The sequence below is a fragment of the Contarinia nasturtii genome, unplaced genomic scaffold, assembly GCF_009176525.2.
Source record: "Contarinia nasturtii isolate CC-2019 unplaced genomic scaffold, AAFC_CNas_1.1 Cnas_scaffold_993, whole genome shotgun sequence".
NCBI lineage: Eukaryota > Metazoa > Arthropoda > Insecta > Diptera > Cecidomyiidae > Contarinia > Contarinia nasturtii.
This window is the reverse complement of record NW_022198340.1, coordinates 1,945,894-1,971,826: the sequence shown is the minus strand read 5'-3', so window position 1 is coordinate 1,971,826 and position 25,933 is coordinate 1,945,894. Positions and strand designations below refer to the sequence as shown.

The 25,933-nt window shown below is 34.9% G+C and overlaps 1 protein-coding gene across 13 annotated transcripts in view; it reads left to right on the top strand.

Moving 5' to 3' along the window:
- LOC116343235 (syntaxin-binding protein 5) overlaps nucleotides 1–25,933 on the top strand; it is a 107,286-nt gene that overhangs the window by 41,795 nt on the left and 39,558 nt on the right. For all 13 annotated transcript variants that reach the window (XM_031771186.1, XM_031771182.1, XM_031771181.1 and 10 more), the window contains 10 exons: nucleotides 11,367–11,555; nucleotides 11,900–12,034; nucleotides 20,552–20,615; nucleotides 20,698–20,905; nucleotides 21,279–21,354; nucleotides 21,828–21,982; nucleotides 22,254–22,795; nucleotides 22,945–23,055; nucleotides 23,612–23,754; nucleotides 23,917–24,103. In XM_031771186.1, the coding sequence (XP_031627046.1) occupies nucleotides 11,367–11,555; nucleotides 11,900–12,034; nucleotides 20,552–20,615; nucleotides 20,698–20,905; nucleotides 21,279–21,354; nucleotides 21,828–21,982; nucleotides 22,254–22,795; nucleotides 22,945–23,055; nucleotides 23,612–23,754; nucleotides 23,917–24,103 (1,810 nt within the window). The remainder of the gene's footprint in view (nucleotides 1–11,366; nucleotides 11,556–11,899; nucleotides 12,035–20,551; nucleotides 20,616–20,697; nucleotides 20,906–21,278; nucleotides 21,355–21,827; nucleotides 21,983–22,253; nucleotides 22,796–22,944; nucleotides 23,056–23,611; nucleotides 23,755–23,916; nucleotides 24,104–25,933) is intronic.

The window sequence follows — 25,933 nt, the reverse complement described above, 5'->3', positions numbered from 1 at the left end:
GAGAGAGAGAGAGAGAGAGAGAGAGAGAGAGAGAGAGAGAGAGAGAGTTATATAGAACGCAACCGCATCTGAAACGACAATTATGCATTTTCATAGTGAAAAGCCTCCAGAGAATCCAGAACATTTCAGCACATGCACACATAATGATAATCGGGTATGCAACCATAATACGTAACGCTGAAAGAGATTTTAAATTAATCCATCGTTGCGTATCAATCGTTAGCAAAAGCAAATTTAATATTGTCAAATGGCCTGCGGTTGTGCAAGTCCAATCAAGCATGTTGTTGATGTCAGTGCAAAAATTTACACAGATTTTAAACAAATATTTGAATGATCCACAAATAAATGAATAACGAACATGTTCATTTTGAGTGTTCCATGGCCATGGCCCGCTCATGAACACTCATTTTAATTTTGAATTGATGAAATGTCGTATTTATAAACATCAAACATCAATTTAAATAGCAGCAGCACACACACACACATACACACGCTTTTCATCGAATACAATGTCACGGAGATCATAATATGTGCGGTGTATGTGTGCTTGCCTATCTCATTATATTAAATGCAAGTGAACCCAAAGTTAAATGATAGGTATACAATTATGAACTTGGTATGTTTAACGTACAACGTTCAATGTTCATTGACCTGTCATTTGAATTTATTTGGCATATCCAGTGCCTCTCTCTCACTCTCGCTCTGTGTTTAGAGTTAAATCTAAATATTTACATATTAATCGTCTGCTTTCGAAGACATTCGAAAATAAAGAGAGGACAAAAAAAGTAAGGATAAATATGCCATCAATATGACCATAATGTAAACAACAAATAATAATCCATTTACGTGATAGAAAAGCCACGCTCCTAAAACGAGCCTATCCGTATGGAACATTTACATTTTGTACATATATTCAAAACGCTAAACAAACAATATCACTACATAGATGTCGCATTCATTATTTGAATTTCGAAGAAATTATTTGAATTACATGCACATAGTTCGAAACTCGGCCAGATCCTATTAAATGTGTGATTGTCAATTTGAAATTTTGATGAAAACCGAGATGTTTATAAATGCAAGTGAAATGTATTTGAATTACAATTAGAATGGATAAAAGTAAATCCAATATCAAATATATACATCGATAAATGAAATCGCCCATTCTGCCGGGGCTAGTATATTTCAATTTTGTGTGTGCTGAAACTATTTATTATTCGGAGCGTATTACATATATGTGCAAGGAAGGAACAGTCGACCACATTTATGGGGTTCGAAAAGTTTCTGGCAGCTCTTTTCTTATCAAACGAAATTTAATTAATTTTCCAAGCGAATATTTGTATTGTGTGCTGTGTGCGTATGTGCTTTTGACAGTATTTGTACATTACGCCTCAATTACATTGCACATTTTCATTTCGAGAGAATTTAATCATTTACTATGTTTTACAATGACAATTTACACTGAATTTTCTCCACAACAAAGAAATTTTCGACAAAATTTCCATATTCATTAAATACCAGAGAATTTACTTTGATGTTGGCAATACAACAATTTAACAAAAAGGCTTTTATTTAATTACTATTTGCGAATGGATTACAATTTATCATTGTTATATAAGTGAGCTTTTGCATTCTTTTTCGACAATTTACTACATTGTCAATTATTATGACTAAGCGATTTTGAATTGTTGGTGAACGAACACACAAACAGATGTGGGTTATCTGTAATTCGTCAGAATTTTGACAATACCGTAAATGTTTGACTATCGGCTAAAGCAAATCCTGTTGCTTCACTAGATTAATGTTACGTGAACAATTAATGATATTACCGATTGCTCACCGTAATAACATCGTTTGTTGATACGACACGTCTGGTAAACATTCACCATTTCAAGGTATGTTTATTGAATTTATCGTGTGGATTAAAGTATTGCATTGTTTGAATTCAACTTTAATGTTTATACTACTAACTTTTTATATGCGTTGGGAATTGATCGTAAAACAGTTTACTGTTTATATACGTATCTGTATTTTCTGTTCGTCAATGAGGAAATTTCATCTCAAAAAGAATTTCCGAATAAATCACTTTTGTAAAAGTTTTTGACTAATTTTGTTTGTGATTTATCCAATTTGGAAAATCAGCCCAAATCACTGTAAAGTGTGTGCTGGAATGATAAAAAGTATTTACATTTGATTATCTTTCCGGAAGTTTTTGAAACACTGCCAAATTTGTAAAATCAAATTCTTTTGATCTTGATGGCACCGAACAAACAACAACCATCTGTATAAGTGCCAAAACTTTTCCACCCGACAATATTTATGGACGTCCAACGACAATTCGGAGTGTGTATTAGTGTTGTCCGAATGAAATGTCGACATTGAGCCGCTTGATGATAAGTTGAGTTGAGTGTATTTCAACGTGAATACACTTGCGCTATGTTCAACGGTACAATCGAAAATTACTTGATGTCTAAAATCCGTGACTGATCTTCAGTCAAGAGGTAAACTCGTAAACTCGTTGTAATTCCGTTTCGGAATAACAAACACTCAAATGGTTATTACTATTCTGTTGTAAATGAATTTGAATTTAGCGAAATCTTCGCGAGAAAAAAGCCGAAAAATGGTGATAAAGAAAATATTAGACTTAAAAAGCCTGAGCATTCATTTGATTTGAATGGAAAATCTCAGTTGCCGCACCCAATTCAAAATGAAAGCCGTTTTTTTTTACATAATCCATACTATTATGCGTCACAAGGAGTTTCAACTGTTTGTTTATCTTTTTTTTTACGAAGTAAAGAAATGAATTTTAAAATTAAATGCTCGACGTGATCTACTTTTTGTTGTGCTACTCTCAAAAATCTTATTACTTATCACTACAATTCAAAAAATGCCATCTATATTAACGGCGTTTTGTTCTTCTTGGTTCTTGCATGGTCGAAACGTAGCTTTTTCATGACGACACATTGCAAAAAAAATGTGTACACAAAAACATGAAAATTACAGAATTTCACAAGCATTAAAAAAAATTACGAATATCATTCATTCCTGTTTCATATGTATTTTACTCCCACTTTCTGCTGTATATTGTGCAACGGTGACAGAATGTAGCAGTAAAAAATGGGATTTTATTTCCAGCGAAATAAAGACGACAATGACAACAACCGAAAAAAAAACACATCATGTAATGGCCGTTGCATAAAAGCGTTGTGTAAAATGAAAAGAATTTTTTAATTAAAATATTTTTCACTAGACAGTTTTCGGAACAGATTTCTTTCGTTTTTGATGCTTTTGATGAAATTCAAGTTTATTACCTGTGCCATTATACAAAAATCCGTGCGTGCGTTATCACAGCAAACTGCAAACCAGTCAACAAATAAAACAACACATAAAAACCGAAACACACATACATACAGTGAAAAGTGGCCAAGAGGAAGTGGAAGAACGGAAGAAGCCAATGGAAAATGTTTGAAGAAAATGTTTTACAAAGATTCCGTTTGTGAAGTTAAAAGAAAACGACCAAATGAATTTTCGAAAAAGGAAAAATATTTAAGAAAATGAACATCAAAGCCAGTCACATGTTTAAACAAAAGAATTGGAATTTTGTGTGTACTTGACGCAGCCGGGGGAGAAAAAAGTACAAGAACGCTTACTTTGACAACAAAATTATTTTATGACGCGCACACAAGAGAAACCCTTGTTTCATGTAACAAAATACTTAAGTAAAATGCAATATTGAGATCTACTTTTTTGAAACGTGCATGAATAGTCAAAAAAATGAGCGAAAAAAAGAAAATTCGCACCACCAAAAGAAAGAAGCACGAAAAATTAAGAAACAGTAAACTCAAAGGGTATTGATTACATAAGAAAAAACATCTGTCATAAAACACTAAAACACAGAAAATGTGTATCACGTCTTGCTTGGTACTTAAGGTATTCCATTAAATTTGATTAGTGCGAATGGTGCAAAGACCTATCTCGCTCGTAACATGAGCATATTTTTTTACTCACATTATTATGAATATTTGTCGAGCGCGATGGAATATTTCGAATAAAGTCATTTCTTTAAATAGCATTCTAAAACGGAAAAATGTGACTACAACGTACTGACGTTCGCGCTAAACGATAGAACCGGATACACAATTCTATGTTGAAGTATGTGTAAAATGTTGCTTGTTGTTATTCAATAAAATTTATGTCTCATAATGAATAAAAATATTTCAAAGTCTGTAAGGGTGGGCAAACCTGGTAAAAAGAATGTCAAAAATGCACCAAAAAAAGGACATGCTTGAATTCAATAAGCAACTTTGACGGTCATAAAACCTGCATCTCTATGGCATTTGAAGTGCAATGGCCGAGAATCGTGAAGCAAATTCACTCATTTGAGTTATGTGTTATGAATAGCAAGGCCCAGAGAGATGTTCAATGAGATAAATATTTGTTGGTGCGTCGTCTACATCGGGAGAATGGCATAAGAAAACAATTGCCATTAACAAATTTTGTGTATTTATTTGAGTTGGGAAAATCACAATGAGAAATTGTTCCAGAGAGTTTTCTTGAAATATTCGACACGCCATAGAACTTTGTTATGATTCTCTGCCGCTGCTTTTTTCTATCTCCATTTTTTTTAAATGTATTGCTCGTCATAAAATATAAATTAAGAGCATCAAGGGACATTGCACAAAAATGTGTGCCGGGAAATAGTTATGCATCGTCTGAAGAGACGAAGAAAGAACAAATGAAAAATGATAGTTGCGTTGCACACAGAAGAGCATCAAAACAAAACCGAACAGGAACAAGCTTCGTGTAGAGCATGAACGAGAAGGGAAAGTCGAATGAAAGAACTTCCATGTCAATTCATGTTTCATATGAAATATTGAACGCAGGAAATGCAAACGAACAAATGCAAATGTAGAATGCTTCATTTATTGCGCAGCATCAAAGCATCATCAGCAATTGCAACATGCATTCACTGACATTAGAATAGAAATGCTTTATTCATATTTGTAAAAATTACTGAAATTGTAAATTGCTTCCCATTCTCATGAAATAAACATTTCTGCGACGCATAAGATCATACAAAAATATTTAGTCACAACGTTTTTTGCACATGCCGCACCGACTTTTTAGCATCGAGCAAAAAGTAGCAAAGCTAAGCCGCTTTGTGTACAGTGATTTGCAAACTTTTATACTGTCTTCTCTTCTTCTACAAAAAGTCGGTTCGAAGTACAGCTTTCTTTCCTTCTCTTCCGTTTCATGCTCCTCCACTATCTTCCACTGTAAGACATTTTACTTTTCTATTCGTTTTTCTTTACGTTCGACGGAAGCATTTTATCAGAAGTTCATTTTTATGCTATTGTGCTTGAAATTCAAAGTTGAAAAACTGTGAGAAAAGTTAAAAAGATGCAAAAAAGAGAGAATTTTCCAAACAAAAAATGGAAACGCTTACATTTTCACATTTCCGTCCATTTCCCAATAAAAAAAATTCCACGAAAAAAAGGTGAATGTCTTTTTTCTGCAACCGTTTTCAAGTCCTCAATAACAACAATATAATAAACGCGACATGTATGAAAGCAGCAACTGAGTACATTGATAAAATTGATCGGGCCAAATCGAATAGAAAATGGAATAATATGGATATCGACCCTTTCAAATGTGCCATTGTAATATCTCCGGAGACACTAACAACACGATAACAACAACCAAATGCCATGCAATAAACGAACTTCATTTTTTGAATGCACACACATGCTGGCACAAACTTCCATATTACATTGGGTTAGCGTTCTTTGCAATTTTTTTTTGTTTTGTTTTTCTCTTTTCGTTTTCGATCCTTTGTAAAACTTTGTGTATTTGTGAAATCCAATCGCGTTTCGGTTCGATTATATTCTGCTACTACATGGTGTACTGATTTCAATTGTTTTACATAATTTTAGCGATGTTAAAAAGTCGCCGAGTAGATAATCCAAATTAAAAATATCACTCAGCAAATATTGCATTTTGCAACTATGCCCGAGTTTCCATTTTCCCACTGCGAATATTAAAACAGACAATATCTCTCTTTGTTTATGAATCGTTTTTCTTTTTTCGTTCGATGAAACGAAACATGCCAATACGTCTGTGTCAACGTATATAAAAATCAAATTTATTCGATAAAAAAATGGCACTAAATCATGCTTTAGTTAATATTTGCGCACAAAATACATGGCGCTGAGGTGTACAGCAGCTTATGTTTGTCATGATTTTTTTTATTTGTTTTGACAAACAATGCAAATATGTGGAAGAGAAGTGGGTGGAGTAGAGAGAGAGAGGAGAGAGAGAGAGCAAAAAACAAAAGGAAATTTATTCGGAAAGGTTTTTTTGTTCAAACGAACCGTTCATCAAAAAGTAATCTCATCAATTTCTATTGATGAAAGCATGTTTGATTTTTTTTAAATGAAAACTTAGTTCCGACAGATGAGAAGAGATTTTGGCTCATTTTTTTGTTACAAGTTCAAACAAAACAAACATACATCCCTCCTTTCGATCTGAATATGGTTGCGAATAAAAACGTAGTCAAAATCTTTCCATGGTTCCCTTGTCAACAAAAATACGGTAGAGCATCAATAAACATTCAGACGAATTCAAACAGTGAAACGGAAAAAAACTGAATAATACAAAAATATATGAAATGAGAAATTGCGGCAAGCAAGAAAACAATATTTTACCTTTTTTCATCACATCTTCTTTTTTCTCTTTCGTTCTGTTCTTTAAATCATTCCGTCTGTTCGATTTATTTCACCTTTTTATAACTTTCGCATCACATATATTGAAATAAAAAGAAGTAGCACATTTCTAGGGTATTCACTCGTACGAAATGCTCTATTTCAACATTTGTACACATTCATCGAATCGCTTTTGAACTGAATGAAAACAACATGAAACCGAACAGAAGTGCAGATGAAAAAAAAAATTAAATCCAAATGTTTAAGCCATAAGACCGGTTATTCAATTGTATGTTTCTATGCATTGCATATATACATTGTATATCACATAAAAATATAACGCGCGGCACGAGAAAATGAAAAAGCATTATTTGACATACAAAAGCTGTGAAACATCTTTTTATCACAGTACCGTCAATTTTTCTTTGGTTACCATGCATGCATATTGGTTGCCGCATTCTATCTTTGGTATTCCGGTTTTTTTGTATGTACGAAAGCCGTGCTCAGTTTGTTTGTCATGATATTTGTCTTTCACCACGTGCTTTTGGCTCTACGCTCTGCCATTTTAAAAGTATACATTTCTTTTTGTGTGCTCGTCCCCGGCACTCGTTGATGCGCACACAATTTTTACCTTTTATCAGTACTTAGTTCGTTACAGAGTTAACAGTGTTGCCATCACCATTGGTATAAAAAAAGAATACCGTTTCGATTTGGCGAAACGAAATGTGTTGCAATGTTGGCGAAACACGAATACCGCGTGTGTTTCATTGTCGATGATGTTTTTACCCGCCTGAATTAATGCCATCCATTTGTTCAAATCCTTTTTGTGTGCTCTTCGGGCGCATTCAATGTGGGCGTCTGTGTTGGCTATAAAATGCGAAAAGAACACGAAGTGACAGCTTTAAATAATACATTCTCATACTTTTTCGCAATTTTGGTGTATGCCAAAACTCATCTAACGGTTAACGATGCTTTTCAACTTTTTCTCTTACCTTATTACAACTCTCATGATTTCCTTTTCACGTTTATGTATATTCTTCATTTTTTTTATTTTTATTTTGTTTCAGCAAAGCCATTGTTCTAATTTTCAATCTCACTCGTTCACATCGTTAGCCGCGCTATGCGAAAGTGTGTCGTTTTTGATTGTCACTGTCTTTTGTTACTTTGATACGCACTTTGTTACTTAAGAGTTGTACGCATTTATACGGCCCATTTAGCAATTCGTATGGCAAAAACAACAACAACATCAAATCGCTTGCTCATTCAAGCCAAAGCACGATCAACGTGAAAATAATTCCATATGTTATGAACGAATGCTTTGGCATGCAAACAAATGATTTCTACCATGAAAAGGATGAAATACATTTACAAACAACATATACATAAGTGTGACAGCGAACCAACAAAAAAAATACTAATAATAAATAAGCGGGGTATTTTTCTTTCATCATCACGAAAAAGTAAAATGTCGAAAACAAACTGCCAAATTTATCAATCTATAATATTCGTTTTTTCTTGGTGAAGAAAAAAATATGCGGCACTTGATTCCAAACAGGTTTCACCATTTCAACAGCGCATGGATTATTCTAACCTCGTCTATTTTGCATGTTTTGCTAAGGGTGAAAATATGTTTGTCGTTACCAAAGTTATGACATTCTATGTTCATGACAATTTTTTGACGCATAAATATATTCCGTTTATTACAATTCGCCAAATATTTCAAGCAATTCATCATCATTCTTTTTCATTCGACACAAAATGCGTGCGCGCCACATTTATTTAAAATATTCGATGATTTTTTTTGGTTGCAGCAGGAGGGGCTAGATGGTTTATTTTATTTGTTGGCAATGTTATTGTTATCGTCAACGGAAATATGTGGATTGCGATAGGCTAAAAGAGGGAAAGAACGCAGTTTTATGCTATGCCATTTCAGGCTATAATTTATATTATTCAATGAAGATATATAGTTATCTGTTGCCATTTCCACTCCTTGTCATGCCTGTAGACGTCTAGTGAAATCGATCTTGTTTGTGTGTGTGCGTGTGTTGGGAAAATCGCTCACGCAACGACAATAATTCACCACCTAAAATTGATTCTGCACATCGGCTACAAATTTCATTTCAATCGCAACACACAACAAATTGTGCACATGAATTTAATCGAAATGCACGAACGTTGGAAACGAAGGGTGATTATGTCCTACTTAGACGAAATTAATAAATTTATCCATTTCACAGTAATAATATATCAATTCAAGTTAAAATGGCACAATCTAATATGACTGATGGTCGAAATGCATCGCTCTCACCAATCGTTACAGCAACGACGTCATTCTACCATTCCGCGCTCTCAACTGAGTCGGTCAACCGGACCATGAGGCCACTTCACATAAATCAATTAGTCAGCATATTCACTTTGCATTCACATGAACGGCTGAAACGAGAGAGAGAGAGAGAGAGAGAGAGAGAGAGAGAGAAAGAAAAAATCACAGATTAAACGAGTCAAATTAAATTGAAATGCTGCTTACAAAACGACGCTTAATGTAGACTGCCTATGTTCAGATAGAGACACATACACACTGATAGACGATGAAAAGTAATTTCGTTTTGCACAGAAAATGAGGGAAAAAACGAATGGCACGCAAGATAAACACGGTGTTCAGTGCAAAAATAAAAAAAAAAATAAATCCGTAGGTCAACAAGAACTGACGTTGAATTTATTTTTGTGACGTTGAGCGTTTGTAGAACGTCGAAATGACAATGATGATTTATCTATTGAATTCAGTTGGGGCAACAGGTCAACCACGACCTATTGCCACTATAAATAGGCCGATGATGAATCAATTGCAGCAGAGAATGACACGGCATAGCATAATAATGAAGAAAGATAGGGAGTGAAAAATACGGTGGAACAAATCAATCAGTCGTCGCAATGGAATTCTTTCCAAATAAAGTTTTGAACGGACGAAGAAGGCAATTGAACATACATCATCAATACTATGTACACATATAATACCAACTTCCTATTCGAATCGCGTTTGGATAAAAATAAAATAGAAAAAAACGCCGAAAAGCAATTGATTTCCAAGATTACTTTTCGTGTGCGAGAGCAATGGTAGAGGAAAAAAAATTGAAGGGTCGCTGCTCGAAAGTATGTTTTGAGCTTGGGTTGAAAGTGTAAGGGAATTTCCGATTATGATCCCTTTGTTTCATATAAGTTTATGTTCATCACAATAAAAAATCGATAAGCAATTCTTTTTTTCTTTTCGATGTTGATCCAAGGGAATGAAATGAAATACCAACAAGTTTTTTGTTGGTTCCGTAGTGTTGTTATTAGAAATTGCTGAAAATGATGAACACTTTTTTGCAGGGATTGTTCCTCCGAGAAGGAGCAACGGTGAGGAGGCAAATGAGAAGAAGGAGGAGAGTGCTGAGGAGGATATTCCTCCTCAAATGGGAGGGGGGGAAAGATTTTTGGTCAAAAAGCTATTTTTATCACAAAAATATCTTTTTATAGTTAAATAGCTTGTGCTCCTCACTTGAAGAAGACCCCCCTCAGCGCTTTCCACTTCCCGATTTTCCTTCTCACTGTTCCTCCCCCTCAGAGGAACAAACCCTGCTTTTTTGGAAGGAAAACACCTCGAGTCTCGAGAAATATGATGTGCTTGGTTGTTTGGACGAATTGTTGTTGATTTACAGCAGCTAAAAAGAATGCGATTTTGGCGCACAACTCAAGTATAAAGTTGATATAAAAGCAGTAACTTTTTACCATCTAAACAACGCACATCTTGTCGAATAAATAGCGACAAAAGGTCGTCTATTTGATTTGAACCGTCGATGATGCCATAACATAGCTATGAGCCAAGTTGTTTAGAGTGGAGTTATGATTGTATATAGTTGTATTCGAACGATGACAGCATCCACATGAAATACACATAAACAATTTTCATAGCGATGCTAGTGGCAGAGAAACACCCAACAATACATGTCATCGCTGAATAAAATCAATAATATTTCGTTCATTATACTAGTATAGTAGTATTTTGTTGAGATTTTCCGCTTGACGAGTAGTCAATGCACACACACTCACACACTTTTCAACAAGAAGTAATTATATTTGATCCATAATTTATGAGATCCAGACTAGAAGCCTTTCTAACGATGCTTCGTTTTTCTCATAAATAAAGAAGAAGAAGAAGCAAAAAAAATATGTAATTTAACCCATGGAGTCGACACAATTTCAACTCATCCCTTTCATCAAGCTCTAAGCGCACTTAAAATATGACTTTGTTTTTGTGACGCCAATGACGACGACACGACGATACCCGCTCAATGACTGACAAACATAAACGAAACAAAATAAAAACCACGAATAACTTTTTCACCAACAAAACACACACACACAGATACATATTTTGTATTACTCCGTCACAAATAATTAATAAACATTCTTCAAAAGAAAAACAAAAACGAATTTCTACCAATAAAAAACGAAAAATTTTCCTTAATCCTTTTACATTAAATTGTTCGCCTCAACTTTGAAATGCGGAACACGAAAACAATTACCGCCGTTAAACTTCCTCATTTTCGCGCATTTTCGGCATAAAAAAACACAAACAAACACCCTTCGTCGGTCGTACTTTTCGTTTTGTGTTTGATAAAATAGATTGGGAAAGCCGGGTGTTGATTGTCATCTAAGACACGAAGGTGAATCGGCGTGCGCTGTAACCCACATTGAGTTTTTAGTTAATGAAGGTGCACTGATAACGGTAACCGCTGACGATACGCTGCATTTATGGAATTTTCGTCAAAAAAGCCCACAATTACAACAAAGTTTAAAATTTCAAAGGGAAAGGTAAGCTGATCATCATCAATGTCATTTTATGTCAAATAAATTACGATTGACAGCTGCGAACAATGAAAGCAAGAGAGAAAATGAAACCCAATCCGCTTTACATATTTGAGCAATGCAAAATAATACAGAAAAAAAATATGGAAAATATCCAAAACTCCGGAAAAGCGCACAAATATTTCACATCTTGTGATTAGCGTCGGTTTTTTTTCTCTTTTCCTTTCGTTGTTCATCAATACAAAATGAAATGTGATGCACGTGGAAATGGTCTATGGTGTATTATCCGTTTGTTAATATTTTCATTTTTTTCCTGTTTTTTTTCTCTTCTTTTTCACTTTTTGTTACAGAATTACATGCCTTTATCTGCCTGTTGCTAGCAAATGGCTTTACGTTGGAACAGATAAGGGTAACATCCATGTAATTAATATTGAATCGTTTGCATTAAGTGGATACATAATAAATTGGAATAAGGCGATTGAAGTGTAAGTACCTCTCATATCCATCATTCGTTGTTAAATTTACCATGATTCAGCCAAAGATGGCCTTTTTTAGTCAGCTTTTCATATTGTGAACTTAATATTGTAAACTCTATTCGTCAACAACTCACTTTTCAATACATGAATTTTGTTGTTGGAAATACAAAGTGCATTGATAACAATGCATTTGAAAGGAAAATAAAAAGTGACAGCAAGCATAAAAGTGGGCGGGGTGGAAAACCTGATGAACAATAAACAACGGCGACAACAACAAAAAATGTGAAAAATACCACATACAATAAATGAGAGCTTGTCGAAGTTATGAGTGGTTGTGTGAGAATCTCCATTTTTATATGTTTACAATATGTCTTCAGGAGCGTTTTTCGTGTTACTTCAATAGTACATTTTGTCGGATTATCTTTATGAACGCAAACCATAAACTTTCATGAACACATTTTATATGCGAAGCTAAAATTGAGAACCTTTATATGATGTGAAAAAAAAGAACGTATATATGGAAGGTTATAATCCGAATATTAAGCAAGCAACGAAGAATTAAGCATCTTTTTCACATCAAAACACAGCTTGCAGCCGACTTCAAATGAATTAACTGCAAAATATATTTCTTTATTATTATTTTTTTAATATAGAAAATGACTTTTTCCCTCCATTCACCATTTTTTTCCTCGAATATATATTATTCTATCTGTCAATGTCAGTTGGATTCGTTGTTTTTGATTCACAAGTTATGAAAACTCGACGACGTGACTTTAATTTTTCATTTGACGATACATGCAACACGAAACCTAAAATTCATTCGAAAAAAAAAACTATTCAACAGCATTGAATTGCAAACGACACTAAAAACATGGCGAAAAATTGAATTTGCTGTAGCAGAGTTTATGAATATTTCAGAAAAGCATGAACGAATCACTTTGATGAAATTACTTCATATTTTTATATTCCAAACAACAAATACGCCATTTCGAAAAGATATTTTCCACTTCACTTTGACAACGACATTGTCATAATTGCCAACTTAAGATTGCTATGATTCAAATTAAAATTAATGACTCGTTTCGCTTCGATGAATGTGACTGTGTGCGCTCGTGTGTTTTAGCATTTTTTTTAGCGATGTAAGCCGTTTATGTAAGATTCTTCAATATGCCTCGACATTTTGCCTTACACAAGTACGAATATATCGAATTAAGATACATTCCAGATAGATCGTATTCAATATTTATGAATAGATCTCGAAACTAAATGAAAAGCTATGAGGGCATATCTCAAAAATTAAACATGAAAATAGAAGAACACTAGAAAGAGAAAGAGAGAGAAACAAAATTGAAGAAGAAATCGTAGTTAATTAGGATGTTATTAATTGCTTGAGTGGGGTTACAATTAAAAGACATCATCGGCATCATATCGGCTTGAGTGTATCATCGGTATCATATCGTGCCGGAGCCTTTAAATGTCATCTCAAGCTCCAAAAAGTACTTGATATGATAGAACACTCGACAGCACATACACACATATGACATTGTACAGTTGCATGATGCCATATTTTTGAATTGAAAAGGTAGCATAAATCGTTTGCAACACTTTATTTGTTGAAGTGTCTGCCGATGTTCTCTAAACTCATACTTAGCAAACAAACCATGGTACGGTGTATAGTATTTTGAAAAGCGCGCGCGCATCCAAGCGTTCGATCTAAAATACGACCAATTATTTAGATTTATTTAAAATGAAGGATTTGTGAAATGCACACGACAAAGATGAATTTAAATCCGGCTCCAAGTTTGAAGCGAACCAACGTGTTTGCTTCGGTGCTTTTTACCGCATCAACTGGTAACCTCTTGTTTAATAACTAAACTCGTCATTTCACGTAGAGTTGAGGAAAATTCTCAAGCGATACTCGTCAAAAGAAAGCTTGCGAAGAGAATGAAAGCGACAGACAGAGAACGAGAGAATGAAAGAGAGATAGAGAATGTGTTGTACGTTGTTAATTTGCTTATCTATTCATGGATCTTAAGCAGCCAAAGCATTTGTATTTAACGTGATAAAGCGCCGCCACCATGTTGCTGCTTCTTGAGCAATGGATTCAAATAATTATGAACGTTGACGTTAATGGATAATTCATGGTCAAATATTACGAAGCGTTTGCAATTTGTTTATTAGAAATGCATGGCACGTAAGAAAGCCTCAAGCGATGTTCAAAACTAAACTTAAGTAAAGTTGCCAACCTCCAGCAAAGTAAAATGTTGGAATGTAATTAATTGTTGGCCCCTTGCAACAACGATCGATATGAGAAATTACTACAAAAACAAAGAAATATAGAGAACTACAAATATTATTTCAAGGATGTAAAATAATTCTCTCGAAATGCGATTAAGTGGATGCGCTTAGTATACACCCAACAACAGTTACGTAGACATTTTCTAGAAGCTGTTTGTGGCAAAGCGAATACTGAGAATGGACACAATGCCTGATGTAATAAGCTGACAGGCATGTAAACAACAAATTAAATGACTCCATAGTCAAATTTTGGTTATGAACGCAAAATGAAAATCTTTAAATTTTCTACTGTCGGTTGAGAGTGAGTAGCGCACAGACAGACACAGAGAGCGGGAGAGAAAGAGAGTAATGGAAACTAGATCGAATTGTGTATGGAAGAGAAGCTTGAATATGCATAAAATTTCATTTTATGCAACTCACGTGATGGCAAATTAGATTATAAATTATTCACTGGAAATCCAAGCAGCATACAACTATATAAAACTCTTTCATTTCGAGTGTAGGAGATTATAATGCTGCGATAAAATATTTCTACGGGAAAACTTGACATTGCTTCTCCGAGGTAATGGTGGAAGTAAAACAGAAATAGATTGGGTGCTTATTTTCATGACATTTTGACATTTTCGGCCCATACGGGCACTTCGTACTCCATTTATTTTGCCCATGAAATGTACGAGTGGCTCTTTATTTTTGTTTAAAATCACGAATGAGTCCAAAAGATTGTCCTATTATAATTTATATTTAAATTGTAAACAATATCCGGATGATTCAACGGTGTGTGTGTGTGTGCATCGAACCGATGAAACACAGGCGTACAATGGAAAGCGGAAATTACACAAAACACTCATCCATCTTCGGTTGAAGCTTATGAAAAACATATGTTCAATATTCATTTAGAGAACATTATGCGCTTTCATGCGTTCAACTATCATAAAAGATCTTCGTGTGTGTATATATATACAATCTGCCCTGCTCTCTCGCTCTCTCGTTCAAGCCATTTTTGGCTCGTGTCGATTCAGCATAGGTCAAGCTACAACGACATTCATAGAAAAATACACAAACCTATTCTCTCGCTTACTTTAAAAACATCAATAGAGGAATTAAAAAAATGAAAAGAGAAGAAAAGCGAAAGAAGATACACACACATACACACTCACAAAGAAGAAAACTCATATCGCTGTGGCAACAATCAAGCGAACTGTAGAAGCGCTCTGTCAAGTGTGCACTCTTACATTCATTGGTTTCTGAAGGAGCTTTTAGTGAAATGCATTTGGTTCGGTTATGGATGTTGTGAACATTGCGCACACAATACTGCATTTATGGTATTTTGTAGGCATGCGATAGCTTGCAATTGTTTAATGTTTACGTACATACAACAAATTTACTTTTCCCGTTTTCTTTGCTGCCGTTTGTGTTGTAGCTGCTGTGTTTTGTAAAGCTGTTAAACATTTTGCGATAAAGTGCTTCTTCTCTCACTCGAGAACGAGCGCGCGCGCTCATTTTAAGTTCTCTATACACAATTTTTTCTATATATATATGAATGCTTGAAACTAATGCCATATCCAAACTGGAAAATAAAATAAAAAAGGGGACTGAATCAAATAAAACATCATTCTGCTGCAACGAAAAATATATGCTCAATACATGCATCTGTTTGGTTGCCTTATTTTGCGGTGTGCCTGATTTTGGCTTTAGATTTGGGCTCCAACTAAAGGGATACACACAGTTATAGTTAAGGGACGTTGAAAATAGTTTTCTTTAAAACACGTTCTCTCTTCGGTTTTTTTTTTTCACTTCTTCTTCTTCAATTGTATGCAAAACATTGTGCAGACAGGCGGGTGAAATTGAATGAATTTATTTTGAAAAACCTACTTGTTCCACTTTTAAATAAAATAAATTATTGTTTATATGGAGTAGCTGATGTATGTGAATTAGAGAGCAATTTAGTGTGTATGCTTATGTGCTCATTCCCACGGAATAACTATTAGTACATATACACTTATGAGCGTAAACCGTCATCAATTTTCACGTAACCCCAATAAATATCAACATTCCATTACAAACTTTCATTCGGTTGTAAATCTCTCACTCTTTGTGTACAATTTTGGCACATCAACAATACGAAACTTGTTGTGTTTCCCTTTTTTCTCACATACAGCACCGCCCGACTGCTCTGTGTCGGCCCGTTCTATTTCTTTTCGTCTAAGAATTTGGTGACGACAGTTGGTTGAAAGGCGTTTTTATCATTTCATGCTTTGTTAGAAAACAATGACTCAACTATTATGCATTCCACATGTAACGATACACATATAGCCCAAATCGACATTAAATTTTAATTAGAGTGTTATCAGGCACTATCCGGTGCATTCGCTCAATTTCTCTGCATATGTGTGGTATGCGGTGTAATTTAAGATGAATATCTATGTTTATGCATAACTTTCGTTTGTGGTTAAGGCAGATCGACAATTTTTGCTTCGCTTTGATTTTTGTACAGTAAGAGAGAAAGAGCGAGAGAGAAAAAGAAGAGAAGAACCCCCGAATGTGGGAGAGTAAAACTTGTTGAACTCGCATACTGAAAGTGTGCTTCAGTATAACGTCGATTCGGTCGCATGATTTTGAAAATGCGCTTTGGCTGTGTGCTATTTAAATAATAGCCCTATCGTCATCGAAGTGTGAAAATCGCAAAATGGCAAAATCGTTTAAAGCTGAAAGCGATCGTCGCCTCTTCACCGAAAAGGCTGTGCTTGATTTGCGCTTCGTTTCATCGTCACTTTAACCATCATTCCATCGACCCGCTTACAATTTTGGTCGATGTGACGAAACGATTATGGAATATTAAAAACTCACCCCAAACACGAAGCCTAGCACTAAGAACACTTAACTACTTTTGTTTCAAAAGTTCATTTTTCACCATGTGTATTATGTAACCGAAAAAAAAAGAGAAATGTTTCCACTCGTTTTCTGGTTTTGATTTTTGTCCTTGCACCATGCATACAGCACTCATATTCTTTCGCGTCTCTCCCCCTCGTTCACTCTGTCCGCGCCAGTTCACATTTTCGCTTCGAGAAGAAAGTCGTTCATTTGGCATGGTATTGTTTGTGTTTATATTCTTATTAAATATGTTCATTTCGATTTTACCATGGAAAAATGGCTGAGGTTGTTTAAATATCACTCTTTCATTTGACCCAATTTTCCTTCAATTTTCTCTCTCTCTCTCTGTATGCGCGCCCATCCAAATGAAAATGTGTCTAGTGAATGAAAGCTTTTGTTTTCGAATGTTGTACGAACATTTCCATTTGCATTCAATCTTTGCATATTCATCTGCTATTTCAGAGACAATTTTAAAATGACTCATATCCGAATGAAAAACGAAACCACGCTGTTGTATTCATCTTTATCTGTGTGTATTTGAATGGATGCCCATTTTTTTTCTGCGTCCCTCCACTTGAATTGTTTGGTGTGAGCTCTGTAGTTTATGAAATAATTAAGGAAACATTTTCAACGCGGAAAATGCTTATGGTAAGTCTTTTGCTGGTCCTTTGTGATGGAAAAGATCTTGATATTGGTGAACATCATTAAAGTGTTAGGGAATAAAAAAAATGCCAAACGGTAAATGGATTTACTTTGGGTGTGTGTGCGTGGTGTAAAAAACTTCACGCTGAGTCGTTACTTTTGCAAAATGGAAGAAAAGAGTACTGACAATTAAAAAGAAACTTTTCCATGGCTATGGCAAACACATTTCAATTCATTGCATTATTAATTTCTCCACTTTTTTTCTTTCTCTGCTACTCCTTTCTACTTTTCCCAAGAACAAAGACATTTTGTGTGGCTTTTGAAGTTGCAAAGTCAGCATAAATTGATTTATAATATTGATTGCCAGATATTCTCATGACATTATTTTAATAATCGACACTCGCTTTTTGGTCCGGCGTGTGGCGAATGAAATTAAGGTGAAGTTGTTACATGAACAGTGTTTAACCTAAATTTGCTTTTTTTCACTCTGTGCAGAAAAAAAATCAATATTTAATTTTACGGCTCATTCAACCAGTGATTTATAATGTTGCCATGCTGAAATTTAAAATGACCCATGTGGAAAAATGAATCAGGAAATTTCAATATTTTTTCTTTGGTTCTTTTTTGGTTTTTTTGAATTATGCAAAACATTCTGATAATGGGTCAACTCACATTAGGTATTCCAACGATGCTTCGCTTTTAATAATATGTGTGACATCAAAATACTTATTTTTTTTTATTGTTTCGTAAAACAAGTAAGTTGAGGCATTTTCCAAGTCAATAGAATCGTAGGGTTTGCCTGAGGCATGTTTCCTTTTTTGCCGGGTCTTCAAATTCAAAATTTTATCATATTGGTTTACTTATGTTGCGGTACGGTCGTTCGGTTTTTTTCTCTTCGCTTAATTCAAACGAAAATTTAATTTCATGCTCAGGTATCATTTTTATTCTATTGTACTCACGGCAGTACACACATACATTCCTGATGCGCAAATTGAAATGGGAACGATACTTGTTTTTTTTTTATTTCTGCGAGTGAATCTCAAACAAAATATGAATAATACATATTCTTTTGTCTATTCGTCGACCATTTTTTCGCTCGGTTTTATTGTTCCGACATGGAGCCATTTTTTTATTCTCGTTTCATTCTTCATTCTTTTCGTGTTGTTGTCGTGTTCCTGTTGTTAACTTTATGATTTTTAATATCTGTCCCGCATCGTTTATTTGAATATGCGTCTGGGTTGGGTACATTTGTGTCTCCTTTTATTTGAAATCATTTCCAGTGCGTTTTATTTTTTCTGAGTCCTTTACCATTCGTAATTACTTTTTTTCTAACAAATTTTTTTGTGTCGGCGGGCAGCCTTGAGTTTTTTTGGCTTGATATGAAATGACTATGGTCACCATCATTTCATCTACAAAGACTAACCTCACCACCAAAATTAACGGAAGAATAATTTCTACGCTGTTTGCCATTTCTCTCTCTCTCTCTCTCGTCTCCCTTTGTAATTCTAAATGGTATTCATCTATATTTATGTAATTCGAAAGGAATGGTATTTTCTGTCATTTTTTCGAGAAACCCAACACGAAAAATGATGACTGTAAAAGAGCTCTCAAAATGTGAATGCTTGAAATGATCGAAACAAAAGCCTCAACCAATAGTGTACCATTTATTAAAAGAAAAGGTTTTGTAGGTGAAAAAAAAGCTCAACAATTTTTTTGTTCCGTTCGTATTGTTTCGTTGGGTTCGAGTATCGGTTTTAGCTTCGAGAAAGAAATTATGTGCGGTTTTTGTTTCACACTTTGAAGATTTTCGCAGATCAGAGGTGAAAGTTGGACTTTTAATTATACTGCCACATAAATGATTCGGTTGTGTGTTCAGCAAACGCTTTCGGAATGCGTTAAATGAGGCATATAGACGAATAAAAAAAAGCCAAAAGGAAAAAAACTACACTAATTAAAATGTCACTATCGTTGTTCTTTTGTTGCCGACGGCTTGTACGGCGTTCACCATTGAAAATGTTGGTAAACGGTGTGTGCATCGTTGATTTTCAGTATTTTGCAGTAAAATGTTGTCTGTCACCAACCGAACACTTTATATAACTCCGAACAAAAAAAAATCCATCCGGCTACGGAACCGAATTTCGGTACCCAAAAAATGTCTCTTCATTTGACGAAGAAAACCGAAATACGCGAACATCATTTGGCACCATTGAAATGAGTGTGGCAGGGATGAAATCAAATTCCGCAATATTAAAAGTAGCATCAGATGCTATTAATTCAGTTATTTGCACATTAAACGATGTTGAAAATGTTCAACTCGAAAAGTGCTCATCCAACAAATAATAATGATAAACTTAGGCAAGTAAGATTTTTGGTTGTAACCTTTTACGGTTGCCGCAACGAGAAGATTAAATCGAAACATACCGCATTCATTTCATGGGATCTTCATTATTTGTGAATATTTAAATGGAAATTGTAGACACTGCTGACCTAATGGATAAAGTTCATATCACAACTATCTACTAAATGGATATTTGAAACAAACACCGATTTATCCAATGGCCACGAAAGCAACGCATTTGGCTGCCTCAAAACATTTAACAACACATTCATTTTGTGTGGCCAACCGCCTCATGAATTCAAAACTAAATTATTGATTGATTTACACCCACTTTCTCACCCTTAATATTCTTCTTTTACTTTCTCTTGTGCACACAGCTTACGAAAAGATCGACCAGGTGCCGTAGTTTCTTTGGCTGATAATCCAACAGACACGAATAAAGTGAGTGAATTTTCCCTCCAGTAAACACCCAATTTCAAATGGAATAAATATGTAAATTTAAACAAAAATATTCGTATTTTAGCTGTTGATTGGTTATGAGTCGGGCACAATAGTACTGTGGGATTTGCGGAGCAAATGCGCTGAAATACGATGGCAATCGGCTGAAGCATTACGATCAGTTGCTTGGCATCATGAAGGCAAATATTTTGTAACATCCCATACAGACGGTTCACTTTGTACGTGGCCTTTACGACCAACACCGAAACCTCAATTTCATTCATATCCTCACGGTAAGTAACACACAAATTGTTCTATTCAACGCCCCCAACCAACAAATATGTATTTAATCTCTGACAATAAATGGCATTTATCCGAGTGCTCCGTCATAAGTATGTTGGTGAAATATTCTTGAAGATGAATCTATTGTTGCATCAATGTTGTTTGCAAATTCATTTTTGTTCATCATTACCACAAATGAGATACACGCACACACATTGTGCGTTAAAATGTTAAGTCAATAGAACCTTGAATGGAAGCGATTTCTTGATAAAGCGTTAACACCCATTGTATTGTAAAGCTTGTGGAAATGGTTAGCGATAAGTGGGAATTTGTTGGCTGCTGTTTTTTTTTAATTTTCTTTTGTTGTTCGCCTTTCCATTTCAGCTAAAACAAACAAAGATGGAAAATTAGAGACGTGCAAGCCGATTCATAAAGTAGACCTTAGAACGACGAAAATGGGGTAAGCATTTGGATTATAAGAATTAAATTCATTAGTCACGGCATAAATGACGAACGGAAAATTACTTGAAAACCATACACACGTTGTTTTTTTCGCACAATCTGTAGGCGCCCGTACACATAAAACATGGTTTGAAATAAAAGTGATTTATGTTTTCAACATTTCGCTGAATGGTAGACTGATGTTTTCAATCATCGGTCTCATTTTTATTTAATCTTCTTTCTTTTTGCCGTTTTTGTTCTTATTCATTCCGTTCGAAATCTAATTCGTTTGCTTCCTTTCTCCCATTCATTCTCGTTTTTCTCTTCATTCGTCCATCATCTACGTCCATTGTCAATAATGTGGTGTGTTTTGGATTTGTTTGCCTGTTGCTATGGTTTCTGTGTTGACGATTACGTTACCATTTGGTGTGTGTGATGCGGTTGATGGCTGTTTATTTGAATTTTGTGAAATTGCTATCTCTATCGTAATAGTGAAACGTTCACAATATTTTCGGGCGGTTTATCGGTGGAACGAGATGGAAAGTCGCCGTGTATTACTGTGCTTCAAGGCAGATCAACCACTGTTCTTGAAATGGAACATCCGGTAGTCGATTTCATAACAATATGCGAAAGCCCTTGGTCAAGTGGTAAATACTGTTTTTTTTTATTTTATTTCATCAGTAACACATCCAGGTCCCTGGCGGTGTTGAACAACCACACAAACCTGCATCAATTTGAATTGCAAATGTTTGATGTTTACATTTTACAATTACACAATTTGTCCCCGTCACTAATTCTCGCTGTCTCTCTCTCTCTTTTATTTCTCTTTCTCAATTCACAAATTTGCATTTTGCAATAAATGCGATGGTTTCGCTGGTGTATGCGGATGCGCGCTGATCTGCGCCGATGACAATATAGATATGCAAGAACCTTATGCAATAGCCGTACTTTTACAAAATGATTTAGTTTTAATCGATTTACTGACTCCTGGATTTCCATGCTTTGAGTCGCCTTATCCCATGGATATTCATGAATCACCGGTTACATGTTGCACTTATTTAGCTGATTGTCCATCGGACTTAGTGCCAGCTTTCTATATGGTTGGATTAAATCCAAACAATCGTAAGGCCGGTCTATCGGATCGGCAATGGCCTATATCTGGCGGCGGATGGTCACCATCGTCGTGTAGCTACTTTGAAATCATTATCACCGGCCATCAAGATGGTTCAATTAAATTTTGGGACAGCAGCGCAGGCACGTTGCAAATCCTTTACAAATTGAAAACGGCAAAAATTTTCGATCGCCCACGAACACGTTCGATGGATGGCTCGGACGATGATCCATTAGCGATACAGATGATTTCATTGTGTGCCGAATCGCGAAGGTTGTGTGTAGCTGGTGCAAGCGGTCATGTGATACTATTTAAGTTTCGTAAAGCCGAAAGCGTTTCGGAGTATTTAGTAAGTATTTTTTTTTGTTTCACTATTTCCCTTGTCGAAAGAAAATCTCTTTCCTTTCACACCGACATGGATTGCATTTGCCCGAAACTAAAACCGAACACGTTTATTCTGTCTCTTTTTTTCATGTTTTTCTCTCTTAATCACTGTAGGTTTTAGAGATTCCAATTAGCTATGAAAATTTCGACGACCCCGAAGGCAGTCCAGAATGTGAATTTATTCCAAGATCATTACCAAAACAACCGGACTCGGTTGATACGAAAGTAAGTAGAAAATAGTTGAAAATAATAAAAAAATGTATGTAAACAATTCACTTCATATTTTTCACATTCGTTTTTGATCCGAATTCAAAACAAACAACGACTGAACGACATGTCAGATTCAGCGAGCATGAAACAAAACTAATTTCAAGAGAGACGAACAGAATACAGAGGATACAATCTCTTTATCCAAGCATATGGAAATAATGGCTATAAATATATAAGCTGCTTATTTCGAAAATATTTACGGTTCACCACCGGAGTTCGAGTTTGTCTTTTGATTTTTGTTCTTGAAAAACCATTTATCTTGGCAACGTGCACACATGTACCATGCGGTTACCATTGCCGATGTTACACAAATGTTTGATATCTCTCTGATCCTCTCTTCCACATACTGTTTCTATCTCAACGCTGTCGTCGTTGTTTTCACAACGAAATTTCCCTCTGAACCGTGCAAATCCATTTGAAGTTTGTTTGTACTTAGGCTCTTGGTTTCTATCTGGCTCGAGTGTATGAGTGTGTCTATATTTTTTTTGTTATTTGTTTTTTGGCTCCACAGAACGACGGTATGTTGAAAGTTCGGCCCGGTCCGCAACGAAAACCGGCAGGTTTTCAAGCTCAGCTTGTATGCTTAACACCATGGACTAATGGAACGCATCCAGGTCAAATTACATCGCTGTGCATTAACTCAAACTATGGACTGTAAGTTTCTATAAATTTCATTGACAACCTCTTTCTCTACCAAGCCCCTTCCCCCTCCTCTCTCGTAGCATATCATAAAAATGAACGAACAATGATTTTCACTTCAAACATTGTTTTATCTTTCTTCCCATTTTTTTTTCTTCGCTTTTTGCCGCCCAATAGTATGGCCTACGGAACGGAATATGGATTAGTTGTCGTTGATATTGTGCAGAAAACGTGTCTATTGAATATAGCAAGCCCAGATTTGTACGGTGCTCAAGATCCATATGCACGTACGCCGCGCAGTCCAAAACGCACGGACACAGCAACATCGCGTGACGAACAAGCACGTTCGCCGAGCATAGATCAGGTTTGTACATTGTTTGAAGTTCTATTTTCATTCATTTGTTTTAAAACTTAATTTTATTTAGCAACAACAATAATTTGAATTTTTTTAAAAATATATATAAAAAAAAAAGAAATGAAAAAAAAACCATGAGAAATGAAAGCGATTTTGACTGTTCAAAAGTCATAGGCTAAGCAGACATAGTTATATGAACAACCCTTCAAAATGTGCTTAGTTGAATATCTTATTTGTTTTTTTTTTTATATTTTTCCGTCCGAATTTTAGCTCTTTTATGTTTAATTTCCACCTTAAATATTTATATTATAACAAACCGTTTCTTTTCACAATTTTTTACGAAACAATTTCAAAAACAAAATGATATATATTTTTTTATTTTTCGATTATTCTACACTTATTTTTTTATGTTGGCTTCTTACGTACAACCAACCAAACAAGTTACCAATTTGAAAACATGCAGTTAGACCAAAAATGCGACAACCAAATTTGATAAATATAATGATAAACCATCTATGTAGAAAACAAAATCTCTTTGAACAATTCACATTTTATTTCGCATAGATTTTATTTTTCCTCCCACTAAGTTCAGTCTTTCAGTTGCGCCACCCCTCCACCACACCCATCTTCTTTTAGAAACCCCCCTAAAAACAAATTCAGTTATTTGTTAGATGTTCTGAAAGCTCTTTTCCTTCTAATAGTGCACTTTAATTGAGATTGGCGACCAGTTAATTGCATAAAGTGTTTTAGGTCATGTTCAAGTGCTCCTATGCAAACAGTGCAATCATAATTATCACGCAGTAGAGATAAAAATGAAAATGTGTTTCCATTGAAATGATGATGGAAATCGACATTAATTCGCCTCAATCTATTTGTTTGGAGCATTTGCACATCAACAATTACATTGACCATATGATTAGATAAAAACTAATCTGTGATTTTGTTCAGTTTTTACAAATAAACATTTCCGAAAACGCAACATTTTCGGACTGTATCATACACAAACTACTAGATTGTTAGCGGCAATCATCTCTTTTTTGTGTGGTGAGTCAATAGCTCGTCATTTTAACTAGATTTTTTTAGAAGCGATAAAGCTTTGTTTGTAGATATTAAAAATAAGAAAAAAGAAACGAAATGAGATACGAATTGATTGCATATTTCGCGCATTTCATTGAGATTGCTATGCAACCAGGGAATCATTAAGCTAATAAATACTTGGTCTCATAAAAACGAAGGAGCTGAGCTTTTATGCAATCGTAAAATATTTTTAATACACTATTATCGAAAAGATACATCTTTCGAAGGATATCAGCAGGAAAAGACAAACAGATGAAGAGAAAAAAAGTCAAAGTTACAGAGCAGCATAAAATTTAACACACGAAAAAGCAGCCATTTGGCTGCAATAACAAAGCAAGCCAAAAATCAATAACAAACAAGTGAAATGGAACACAACGCTACACAAGTTTTTCATTATTACTTGAAGAAAAAAAAAATATTGCTATCACATGCTCTGTCTTTTAGCTCGCTAAATCTAAATTGAATTTTTATGTTTTTGTTCCAATTTTTTTTTCTCTCTTATGTTTGTTATTTCATTTTACATTTTAACTTAAAGCCATGTATCTTTCCACATTTTCGCACCAAAAAACACGCGCATGAAAAGTTAAAAACAACAACAACCAAAAAGAGACAACAAATTGTAAATAAATGATATAAACCAGCTCGTTTTTCTCTGTATTTGAAATTCGGAGCGCATAACCCAGAATATAATGTGATAATTATTTTAGAACAAGTAATTAGACATAAAAATAACAAACACAAACAAAAAACAGCGCCCAGCAT